This window comes from Solea solea, chromosome 15, assembly GCF_958295425.1.
Source record: "Solea solea chromosome 15, fSolSol10.1, whole genome shotgun sequence".
In the NCBI taxonomy this organism is placed as follows: domain Eukaryota; kingdom Metazoa; phylum Chordata; class Actinopteri; order Pleuronectiformes; family Soleidae; genus Solea; species Solea solea.
Genome location: NC_081148.1, coordinates 9,576,745 through 9,589,437, shown reverse-complemented (window position 1 = coordinate 9,589,437; position 12,693 = coordinate 9,576,745). Strand labels below are relative to the sequence as shown.

At 40.1% G+C, this 12,693-nt stretch overlaps 1 protein-coding gene across 1 annotated transcript in view; it reads left to right on the top strand.

Moving 5' to 3' along the window:
• oprm1 (opioid receptor, mu 1) overlaps nt 1-12,693 on the top strand; it is a 25,227-nt gene extending 12,534 nt beyond the window's left edge. The window contains exons 2-6 of the mRNA XM_058652429.1: nt 7,305-7,651; nt 9,569-9,744; nt 10,332-10,510; nt 11,309-11,492; nt 12,578-12,693. Of these exons, the coding sequence (XP_058508412.1) occupies nt 7,305-7,651; nt 9,569-9,744; nt 10,332-10,510; nt 11,309-11,492; nt 12,578-12,583 (892 nt within the window). The 3' untranslated portion in view covers nt 12,584-12,693. The remainder of the gene's footprint in view (nt 1-7,304; nt 7,652-9,568; nt 9,745-10,331; nt 10,511-11,308; nt 11,493-12,577) is intronic.

Sequence of the window (12,693 nt, the reverse complement as noted above, 5' to 3'; positions counted from 1 at the left end):
ATGATCATCAGTGTTTGAAGTACTACAATAATATACCATTATACTATAATATAAATTAAAGGCATATTTCACCGTTGGAAAGATGAATGTCTATTAAAATTGGGTCATCTATGTAGTAGAAATGTGAAATAATATTTGAAACAAGTGCCTTCTTGGCTCCGCCGAAATGCAGGTCTTTTCCCTTGCAGCCATATCAGTTTGAAAACTACATTCGATCATTGTTGTTCACAGTTTACGCTGCAGAGCAAGAGCCAGTTAGCGTGACTGTTAGCAAAGATGGCGGACACCGTGTTTACACATCCCCCTATGGGTGAGTCTAACTGGCGTTGTAGTTTCAAACCTTGAACCGACGCGAATCGCGACATTTGACTCAGCAAAATTTTATTTTTTTACAACTCAGTGGAAAACTGAGGGAGGGAAGCACAATTTAAAAAAAAAATCTATTGCTATTCTAGAGCTACAAAGCCACATGCAAATCAGTGAAGTATTCCTTTAAGTGTAAGCTGATGTTGATATGATTTTTTTAACTTAAACACCAGTAAGCCCACATACAAATGTCAGCGTCCTCTCACGCCTCACCACAGACACACATGCCCAGCATTCAGACATGCACACGGTCACACCCTGTGCACCTTTATCCATCATGCTCCTCACCGTGTGCATGGACAATGTTATTGTCTGGGCCACAAGCATTCAGCTGTCCATGCACACGAGCAGACGCTGTTCCTGCGACCAGGACTTAATAGTTTATCTGCGCCCAGCAGCAGCTCATGAATCATGCACGAGGCTGAACATACACTGTCCAGTGTTGCTGGCCTTGTGATGAATTATGTTTATGTTTGCCGTGTAACAAGAACCACGGGAAATTAATCCGCCTCAGTTCCAAACGGTTGACCACAAGTTTAATCTTGACGTCTGTTTCATTATTCTCCTGTGCCGTGTTTAAATATACACGTTATATATATATACGTTCTCTCTGGTTTACTGGAGTTATTCGACTGTTTTGTCTGTAAGCGTTACAAAATCATTAACACGAAACATCGGCAACAAAAAAAATCTCCTCTCAAATTAGAAGCCACATCTTTCTCTCTCCATTCCTTTAATGTTATGTTTTTATTACAGCGCCATTAACTACACTGCAACAAACGGACCGAGCTTATTATTCGCAGCTGAGATTTAAAAGAATTTTTTGGGGCCAGTGGCTGTGACCAGTAAATGAGGAGTAGGTGTAATATTCACAAGCTGAGACCATTAGACATCAACAGCTAAAGGGAATGGAATAACATAATTGCAGAAAGCAACAAGCAACAAATGAAGATTTATCGAAAAACGTCAACATCACACGCCCATGTGTGTATTTGTATTTTCCTGCGTCAATTTGGAGGCTTTCGTTGACAGGGAAACAAAAAAAGCCGAGCAACTTTATGAACAAATGTTCCCTGCGGAGACGGTTTTTGTTTCATGTGCTAATTTCATGTTAGTAACTATGTATTTCTCCAAATGTGGTATTGTGACAATAAACTGCACAGTTTTTCAAGTCACAGCATGTGCTGCTTCGAAAAAAGTGTGTTTGGAGAAACGTGTACAAGCGCCCGCCAAACTCAAAGTTGAGCAAAGGCGCAGTTCAGTTCGTTGTTAAGACAAATAGACGCAAAGATAGAGGCACAGATTATTCTTGTTATATAATATTATTGGGATCATTTCTAATTATGTACCCAACGCGATTCTCCACTGCGTCGCTGTTGCCATGGTGAAGCACGAGCCTCACATGTGATAACAGTCATCAACCGCTTAAGATTCAGGCACGTTTGAATGGACTCATGCTGTTTACAATTGTAATGGGGGGGGGACGACGACGACACTGTGTGGGTACACTGTGCATTTTCTCATCTGCTTGGTCATCCCTGATCACGTCAGTGACCCTTTGTGTTTCAACAATCGAAGCAGATGGAAATAAGATTTACACTTGTTATTTGCAGCCCGAAATAAACATTTCCCCCTCTTCTTCTCCCTCTGTTATTGAACAGCTGAGATTCGTCTGAAATTACCGAGAGCACCTGTGACATGTATTGACATCAGTGGAGAGTTTTTGTCGGGGCTGCCGCAATTAATCATTTTCAAATCAGAGACACGCAATTTAGGATGTAAGTTATAAAACACATCTGACCCAGGGTTTATGGTTTTAATTGACCTATTTTTAATGTCTGAGATTGTTTACAGAAAGGACCTATCATATACTTATTGGAATTGTTTTATTTTGTATTATTAGTCATGGATTTTGATATTGTGTTCTGCATCCTTTTTGTTGTGTTTTAAGAGAGCTTTATGAAGCTGAATTAAAATTGGAAGAAACATTTATATTCCACAACCAGACACGTTTGGCCTAGATTCTTTACCTCGGATTTTGGACCGATTGAGCTCGAATACGTTTTATGACATGTAGCCTTTGAAACCCCATTGGATTCATTGGATGTTTGCAGTTTAGAGGCAAATAAAACAATTGATGTGTGTTGTTTCTTCTCAGAAGCAGCATAATAATGTAACTTCTGTCTGGTCTCGCCTCACTGACAGTTTTTATCACCCAAATAATAGAGTGACAGCCTGCTGTAAATAATGATCCACTAGGGACCTGTGACCTCTTACCCACTGTGAGCTGTGAATGAAATGAGATAGTTGTTATAGATGTTGTGAACAGAGCTCTCATTTTCTTATCTGAGAAAATGTTTTCCCAAGTAAGAAGCCATTTGACAGAAGATCGCTATCCTCTTTATTAATGATACTTGCCATCGTCGTGAGTTTCACACATTGTGTTTAATCTCCTTTTGTCACTCTTACATAAGAATAGGCACAGCTCATGAAAGACTTTAATTTGCTAAAATATGAAATATAGAATAGCTCTCTTTAGGGAAACACCCCCCCAAAAATGACACTATTACTATTAAAAAATACTATAGTGTGATATGATTAAACAAAAGACATATCCCATGTTCACAACAACATATGCTACATTCAATTATTATTATCCTTCTCAGATTATTTAGTAAGGCGTATGGAGAGACCATAATTTTGGTTAATGGAAAAACCAAAGCTACGCCAACTTCACCAAGCATGAGAAACGATGTGTTTACATCAGTGAAATGTAACTGAAACTTTGCCCCAACTTGAACCCAAGTGCCTTTGTCGGGTTTCAAACCCTGACTGCCTTCTTGAAAGTAAGAAATTACGCACATCGTTTGTCTATATACTGTAACTTAGGAGACTCATTTGTATAAATGGTGATAAATACATGGGAATATAATAAAAAAAGACATGTATTTATATTTAAATGAGTGTAGTAAGTAACCTTTAATCGTAAATAAATGTCTAATACAGTCAACCCATTGCCGTATACCTTCACACAATGCTAACCTCTCTGGATTCTTCTCGAGATGGCTGCACACAGTTTGAGCATGAAATGTTTTAAGAAGTGGATTCTACTGCTGAACATGCTTGTTGGCAGTGGAAGCAGCAGAGGGGGTGGTGTGGGATCACCTGTTGAGTAATTGAGTCTCAATTCCTCAGGGGGGGGTGACCTTTTAGGGCAGTGCCTAAAATTAAAATCAATACATCAATAACGGCACTTTGACGGATTCAAATGAAACGAGGCCATTCACCTTCCGACAGCATGCTGCATGTGATTGGACCCTCAGACTTACACCTCTTTGTGTATTATGTGTACCTAATAAAGTGACCCATGTGGTCACTTCTGCTGTTGCACACTTGACACTTGTACACTTGAGTTGCTGCCATCTGATTAGCAGATTAGAGATTTACAAATTAGAAGTTGAACAGGTGTAACGGGGAAAAAAAGGGACCCGGGAAGCGCACAACACGCAGCAGACACACTAGCAATCATCTGCAGAGCCAATAAGGGGATGTTAGAAATGAGCTCAGCTCCAGCTCAGTCCTCAGTGTGAGGATGACAGCTTTTACTGCGGTGTGAGGTATCTCGTCAGTCCCCGCACAAATAAAGCTTGGAACAACAAACTCACTTAAGCTGTCACCGTTCAACGTTAATCAGACTTTAATGAACTAACCGTCATCTCTGGTTGTTAAGAGGATTTGGGATTATTGGGGAGAGCGCTACATCCAAACAGAAGCAAATTAACTCGGCGGTAGAGTGACAGTTTGGGTTTAATAAAGTGAAGGCCAGTGGGTGCAATGTATCATTGTCACTTTGTGAATCCAGGGTAATTATATTACGGCAATGGCAAGGTAAGTGTTTGAATGGGATAGTGTGGCAACAATTACTGTTGTGCTTTGAGTTCACATTTTCTTAAATATGTCTTTTAAAAATTGAGGAGAGATTATACTGTGCACTTAAGTGTCTCCTATGAACTACAGCCTGTACCATCTCCTCATTGTAGCATTTTTTTTTTGTTTTCTTTTGTTAAAAATGAACATTTCTCTCTCGTGAGGGTTTTCTGTCTCAAACTGTTTTGCTGGAGTTCTTCCAGCAGTCTGTTTGGCAACTGGTCTTATACAGCATGTGTTTTCATATTTACACTTCGGTTGGGGGTGGATTTAGTCAATACCTATTTGCATGCGTCATTAACAACGACAGAAAATCATTAATGTTCAGAAACAGAAGCTTCCATTGTGACCTTGTGGATTAGAGTCGGCAGTCATCGATGTCATCATGTCTCAGTGCATGTGATCAGGCAAAAAGACGCATGGATTCTCATTCATGTCACGTGGCTACATATCGGATAGATACTACATGGACAGAAGACCATTACACCAACAGGGACATATTCAAATAATTCATATGAAGTACTTAATTATGGAGTCAGTCCTCCTTTTGGCAGCTATAACAGCTTCCACACTTCTTCCCTCCAGATTTTTAAGTGAGAATCTGTGCCCATTCTTTCTATAGAGCATTTATGAGGTCAGGCACGAAGAACCTCGCTCACAATCTTCGTGCCAGTTCTTCCCCAAAGGTGCTGGATGGGGTTGAGGTCAGGACTCTGTGCGGGCCGGTCAAGTTCTTCCACACCAAACTCGTCAAACCATGTCTTTATAATCCTTGCTTTGTGCACTGGGGCACAGTCATGTTGGAATAGAAAATGGTCTTCCTTAAACTGTTGCCACACAGTTGGAAGCATAGCATTGTCCAAAATGTCTTGGTATGCTGAAGCGTTCAGATTGTCCTTCAGTGGAGCTAAGGGGCCGAGAGACCAAAGCCTGATTGAAACACCTGAATTTAATAGTTAATAGTTAGTCCAGTTAGGTGTGGCCAAATATTCTCGTCCGTATAGTGTATATCGGATCTAGGTGGAGCTGCGACCAACGATTATTTTCGTAATCGATTAATCTGTTGATTATTTTCTCGATTAATCGAGTAATCGTTTGGTAAAAGAACGTTGATCGGTGTTTGTCAAACCTAGTAATGATGATGTTCTCGGATGTCTTGTTTTGTCCACAAACCAAAATGATTCCGTTTTAATGATTTCTTTGTAATATGGAGCAAAGAAACGTAGAAAATATTCACATTTAAGAAGCCAAAAATGTTTTAATAAGAAAAAAGCTTCAAACCGATTCATCGAGTATCAAAATTGTTGACAATGCATTTAGTAATTGATTAATCAAGCTCTAGATCTAGGACTTACTGAAGTGAAACAAATCTGATTTAAAATTCAAAAAAGTCATGATTTTAGCCTAGTAATCTTATTGTGGCCTAGCCCATGGCAGTTTAAAATGTCATACTTCATTTTGACCTGTCAAATATATAATTTATGCTGCAGGTTATGGCCCGAACTCATTAAATAATTGAAAGGCTGCTTGTCCTGTCCTCGTATTAGGGTCCAGACAGCAAACTTGCCCATGACTAAATGAATAAATGTGGTGGAGGTTCGTTAAATGAATAGCAGTTTAATGCTGCAGCAGCTTCAAACACTGCTCATATGTTTGGCGACAGGTGTTCAGGTTGTATATTTCACATTAACAACGCAGGTCAGGTCAACTGAACAATGATTATTGTTTCTTTTTCCAAATATTTTCATTGAGGTCTTTGGTCTTTTACGTTCACCATAAATCATTTAAGGTCTATTTCATGTGATCCAGCTTCACCCAAAGCAAAATCTAAACATGGAATATGTCTTTGGGGACAAGTGCTCTAAACAGTCGAGCCCTCTTAGTTGTCTGTCTTTTATCCTCTTCTCGTCCCATCCTGTGCTAATGGAGTCATGTCTTTCTTCTGTTTTCTATAAACACTCCATTACCCTCGATACACTTGGAACTCTCCCCCTCACTTTAACCCATTTCATTTAAAGTGCAACTTTGTGATAGACCGTAAAATCACATCCTCCATATCCTGTGTCTTTCATTCAGATGACAAATAGCTACTTTTGAATAGAACGTGACCTGTTTATTCACCTTTAATTTAGCCTTTTTAGTCATTCACAAACCTTGTTATTGTAAACATTGTTGTGGCCCTTCATGTTTCAGAATTTCTTTAAAACAATCTAATGGAATAAGACGTAGATAAGACGGCATGAAATACACAAAACCTAAAATGAGTTGTGGAAGGGTTTACATTTCATCAAGCCTTTGTGCAAATACATCTGCGTTACATAGAAATGACTAATTTCTCTGTAATACCTTTTAAACATCAAGGAGTCCCTGTGGCATCTCCTTGAAGAGAGACATTAGAGCTGATTAAACAAGATGTCTGTCATTAGCAAATGTTCTAATATCTGACACAAGAGACCTGGAATATTAACAAAGCATCCCAGGAATCTGCTGTGATTGCTGCCACAAATTATGAAAACTGTTTAATGTCGTTTCATTTCCATATCAACTTTTTCATAAGCTGAAGAAAACGACGCCCCCTTTTTTTTTCAGTTCTGTGAAGATGCATTTTACATATCATCCTTTTAGGGCTTTAAAGTGGTTCACTTAGCTGGAGAAAAAGCAAAATACCGTAATGGATCACATTCGCCTTGAGTTTATTTGAGATCCTTAGCGATAGAAACTCTATCAAAATCCTATTATGTGGTGAGGAGGAAAGGAAGATGGTTTCAAAATGCCATTTCATTTTAGCATGGCATTTGCGCAGGAAGTGGTGTGAAGCACAAACTTCTGAAGAAAGATGCATTTCAAACTGACTGAAGAAAACAGAGTCTGCACTTTTTTACTGTTTCCCTTCACATATACACGTTAGATTTAACCTCATAACAATAAATCATTGACTTTGTTTATTTTATTTTATTTATTTATTGCATGAAACTGAGACATGACTCTATTGCACTGTGCTTTCTGTACAGATACACTAAAATGAAGACAGCCACCAATATCTACATCTTCAACCTCGCTCTGGCCGACGCCATGGTCACCAGCACGCTACCGTTCCAAAGTGTCAACTACCTGATGGGCACCTGGCCGTTTGGAGACTTGCTGTGCAAGATGGTGATGTCCATCGACTACTACAACATGTTCACCTCCATCTTCACGCTCACCACTATGAGTATTGACCGCTACGTGGCTGTGTGCCACCCAGTGAAAGCGCTGGACTTCAGGACACCCCGCAACGCCAAGATTGTCAACGTCTGCAACTGGATTCTCTCCTCGGCTATCGGGTTGCCTGTTATGTTTATGGCGTCCACTGCCACATGTAAGCATGGCAAACACTCAAATGCCTTTATTATAATATATTATATGTACTTTATTTCATTTATGGTAACCACAATAAGTAAAGTAGATGGAACACAATAGACATTAATGTTTCTGGAAATATCCCTGACATCCACTATTCAACCAAGCATTTAAAAGCTGAACTAAGAGTGGTGCGAAAAGCACTTATTTTCTCTGTCAGCCATTTGTAGACAATGGGTTTCGCAACAGCGCGGAAACAAAACAAAAGCAGACACACAAAGCAGTAGGGAAACAAATTAGGTTCATTCTTTGCATTACAGCTTTAAAGACCAATTATTTACTCCAGCAGGTTCCATAAAAGAAACCATCCCAAAAGTTTTTCTGTGTAATTGCACAAACAAACTACATTGAATACTGTATGCATGGCTGACGACTTACATAACTGGATAGTTAAAGGGACAAACTGTACCAGCAATACTGCATGATTTTCACTTGTGCGTAAAATAAAACATTTTAAACTTTAAAAAACAAACACGCCTCGAACAGGGGGGCTGCATGAACACATTTAGAATAAGTGGCTTTTCCTAAACTGGTACATTTTGTTGTCGTGATCACGCATTAGAATTGGGCAAAGATATAACGTAGTGTAAACCCGAATTCGACCGTGAAGGTCAGAAGAGCAGTGTCTGTGTCTGTAATTTGTAGCAAGAGTGACCTGAACTCACAAAAGCAGTAGAGTGAGCAGCTTTCTCTTAAGAGCTCTGTTTGGGTGGTTTACTTTGGAGATAAATGCGTAAATGCAGTTTGATCAGCCAATCGAAACACGTCATGCGTAGGGATGCATGATATTATCGGTAAGATTATCGGTAAGTAACTTTAAAATGTATTATTGGATATCGGAAAACATGCCAAGATCGAGACTAAAACGGTAGGCTGAAAAAGCTGCTACCTCCTTGACTTCTATGCTAGCGTCCCCTACAGCTGTTATTTTGCACAACATATATATATATATATATATGTATATATATATATATATATATATATGTATATATATATATATATATATATATATACACACACATATGTATATATACATATGTATATGTACTCTTTGTCGCCGATGTTGTTTCTTGGGCAAAGTTTGTCCAACAATGGCGGACACGTCACTGTCACTGCAACATTAGCAGCTCTTGCTACATAGTAAGCCATTACAGACTCTGCTCTACTAGCATCCCAACAAGTCCTCCAACTGAAACAAACTATGTAACTATGGGTAACTTTGGTCAACTTTGGTCAACCCCTGAATATGACCCATAGGTACTTCGGTTTTTAGCGCACCGACTCAACTAGGCACAAGTGTTAGTGAGGTTAGGGTTAGGGCTAAAAAAGACAGGGCTAGGCAGTAAGCTACAGATAGTGGCATAACAAATATGCGTGTTAAAATTCTAACGTGGAAGTCAAACCCATGTCGACTAGACAAAAGTACAATGCTTTAACCACTGATTGAACTACCAGTGGAAAACTCATCAAAGCTACTAGATGACGACACACCCAAGGTACCAGACTGCTGTTATTCATACAACCACTAGGAGCGACTATATCTATTTTAAAAACGTACCTATGGGTCGTAATTCCCGCATATGAGCCATAGTTATGACGACAATAGTCTCAACAATAGCTGCCTTCAACACCTGTGCTTTGTCAGACCTGCCCACCGCCATGTGAGAGTCCACCTCTATTTATTTACACTGTCAGCCCTCAGACTGTCAATGAAGAATCCAAAACAGTTGCTTTGTGCACAGCCAGATAAAGCCAACACATTTTTTAACTGCCTACAGATGTTTCAAAAGTGCTATAGTCAAGAGAAAAGCGAGTACGAGAGTTTGCATTTCTAAACATGTGCTTGATGTTTGCGTCTCCTCCACATCCTACACAGCCTCCAGTGTTGTTGACTGCAAGCTCAATTTCCCACACCCCTCCTGGTACTGGGACACCCTGCTGAAGATCTGTGTGTTCATCTTTGCCTTCATCATGCCCGTCCTCATCATCACCGTCTGCTACGGCCTCATGATCCTGCGGCTCAAGAGTGTGCGCATGCTGTCGGGCTCCCAGGTTAGGAAAAAAAATATTTGTCTTTGACGCATTATTAGCCAGAATTTACTCAAACAGCCACTTAGTTCATACATTTGATGCCTAAAGGCTTTTAATTACATGCTAATGGAAAAAATACAAGCATAGGACGCGCTCATTTCTCTTAAGAGAAAGCAATTAGGAGAAATAAACCTAAAGCCCGAGGCTAAGACTCCATTTTAGTTAATTGCAGAGGAAAATGAATAATGTTCCAATCACAGGCTGCAAAACTCCGAGTGCACACAAAGAGTGGCACACATTATAGTGCAGATATACTGTATAGGCTATACTCTAAAGATCAAAGTGTTTTTTCTCCACTTTCATCATCTTTTCTTTCTTCTTTTTGCCTTATGATTCTCTCTAATTTTCTCCCCTCTCAGCTCCAATTTAACCATCCATCTTCCCCTGCCATTCCCTTATTCATCTGTCCATTTTTCAACCCTCCTCCACCGTCTCCATCTCAACTGTTCCTTCTTTTATCTCCTCTGTCCTGCTTCTGTCGTCACTACCGACATCATACCCCCGTTGACCTCCAGCACTAACCTACGTTACCTCCCCTCCACACGCAGGAGAAGGACAGGAACCTACGTCGTATCACGCGCATGGTCCTGGTGGTGGTTGCCGTCTTCATCGTCTGCTGGACGCCCATTCACATCTTTGTCATCATCACCACTCTCGTCAACATCCCCAGCTCCACGCTGCAGACGATCACCTGGCACTTCTGCATCGCCCTTGGCTACACAAACAGGTTTGCTCTTGGCAGAAGCCCAAGGCTTAGGCAAACATATTTACTGAAATTCAACAAGCGGGCATAACGGATTACCTCATTTCTTGACAAATAGTGTCTGATGATTAATCGATGATTGTTTAATTCCCTATTAACACGTTGTCAATTCAAATTTCAGCAGTTTTAAGCATTTTCATTGTCATATTTAGTGATTGACTCAAAATGAAAACTGGTCACAGTTAAAAAGCAAATGCTTGAATCTTAGAACACAGAGCATTTAGGCTGCTTTTTGCCACTATGTTCAAATAAGGCTATAAGAATGTGCAATATAGAGTGTCCTTTTTTTCCAGCACAACCTATAGGCAACCTGATGAAATTATCTTTTTTTTCATTTTCTTCGACTACAGTATATAAACACACCTGAGCAAAAAGTACTCATCAAATCATTTTTGTCAAGAAAAATAAAACACTATTTTGGGACTTCTGCACAACAATCGCTACTCTCAGGTTTTTTTTTTTAAACAAATATGCAATCTAAAATGAATCATATCTTTGAAAGATGAGAAGATGAAAAACCACATTTTGTAAAGCCTAAAGATGTGACCTGTAAACACGCACCCGCAGCATGTCCATATAAGCGCTTGTGTATTATTCCCATGGCAATTTACCAAGGGTGCACCTGTAGCGCGAAGGGTTAATATAAATATTTGGATAGCAAATGGCACTGACCTTTAGAGAACGCACATTTCTTCCTACCTGTCTGCAGAATGACTCCACTCTCCTAATTACACTTTATGACCTCACTTTTGCTCCCTGCAGTAGTCTGAACCCAGTGCTTTATGGCTACCTGGACGAGAACTTCAAGCGCTGTTTCCGTGAGTTCTGCACCCCGAGTCCTTCAGTGTTAGAGATGCAGAACTCGTCCAGGACTGGAGCCATGAGCCGCAAGCTCCCACAGCGTGAACACAACAGTGCCAACACAGGAGACAGGTCCAATCAACAGGTAATTGCTACAGCTAATCTCTGCGTGTATAGAATGTTTAAATTCTAGATTTAACTTGTTTCTTTTAAAACATTAAAGAGTAGTTTTGCATCATTGTCACAGTAAATCTTCAGCATATGCTTTAAGGTATCAGCAGAGACTGAGTGGATGAACTGCAATTGGTCAAGAGATCATCTGAAACATAACAAAACTGCAAGTTCTTGTTTATTTAAACTGAGACTGTGAAATTATTTTTAATTTTCAAATCACTGCATGGTTGAGCAGTGGTTAGCGCTGATGTCTCACAGCGATAAGGCTTCCAGTCTGATTCACAGCCTTTCTGTGTGAGTTTGTATTTCTTCCACGTACGGCGGATACCTCCCACAGTCCACAGACATGCAGACTGGAGACTCACTGTTATTACTGTCAAACTGTTACAGGAATAACATCTTTATTTTCAATACTCTTTATCGTATTTCTCCCCCCCCCCCCCTAAAAAAAGAAAAATAAGTGCTATACAAATAAAAAGACACTTTAAGTTAAAACACCACAGATGAAATAAATAACGCAGTCCTCTGTCTCGCAAGGTTTTGAAAAGAAAATCGTGATCAGGATCCAAAACACCAGTAGAATTTAATGATTTCTCCTTCTTGGGCCATAATCCACATCCCTTAAAAATATAATCCCAAACTACTTTTTGAGTGATTCTGCTGACAGACAGACAGACAGATAAAACCCAACCTTAAAACATAATATTTATGTAAAGGAAGCTTCTGCAGCCTGTGATGCTTCCTCACTGACATCCAGAGCTTCACAGCTCTAATTTCCAAAGCTGTGACCCTGTTAGTCTTCAGTGGAGACTCTAAAGTGTTAAAGCTTAGGTGTAAATGCGAGTGGGAAGGGTTTTTAATCTCTGTATGTTGGCCCTTTGACCCCCCCGTGTGGTGTCCAGTCTGCTGTTTACTCTTGGATCAGCTGCTGTGACTCTCAAAGCACATGCAGTGGAAAAATGAATGAATGAAAGAAAAGGCCGTGGGGGTCAGGAGGTCATGTCATGGAAAACACAGGCAGAATATCCACTGAACATCCTCTCTCTCTCTCTGTAGGTATGACTAGCCTTGGAGGGGTCGTCGGTGGACTCTCGCTGTTGCGGCAGCGTTACCAATGATGACCCCAACTCGGAGGTCACACAGGTCACCACGGGGCTGTGACCACACACACA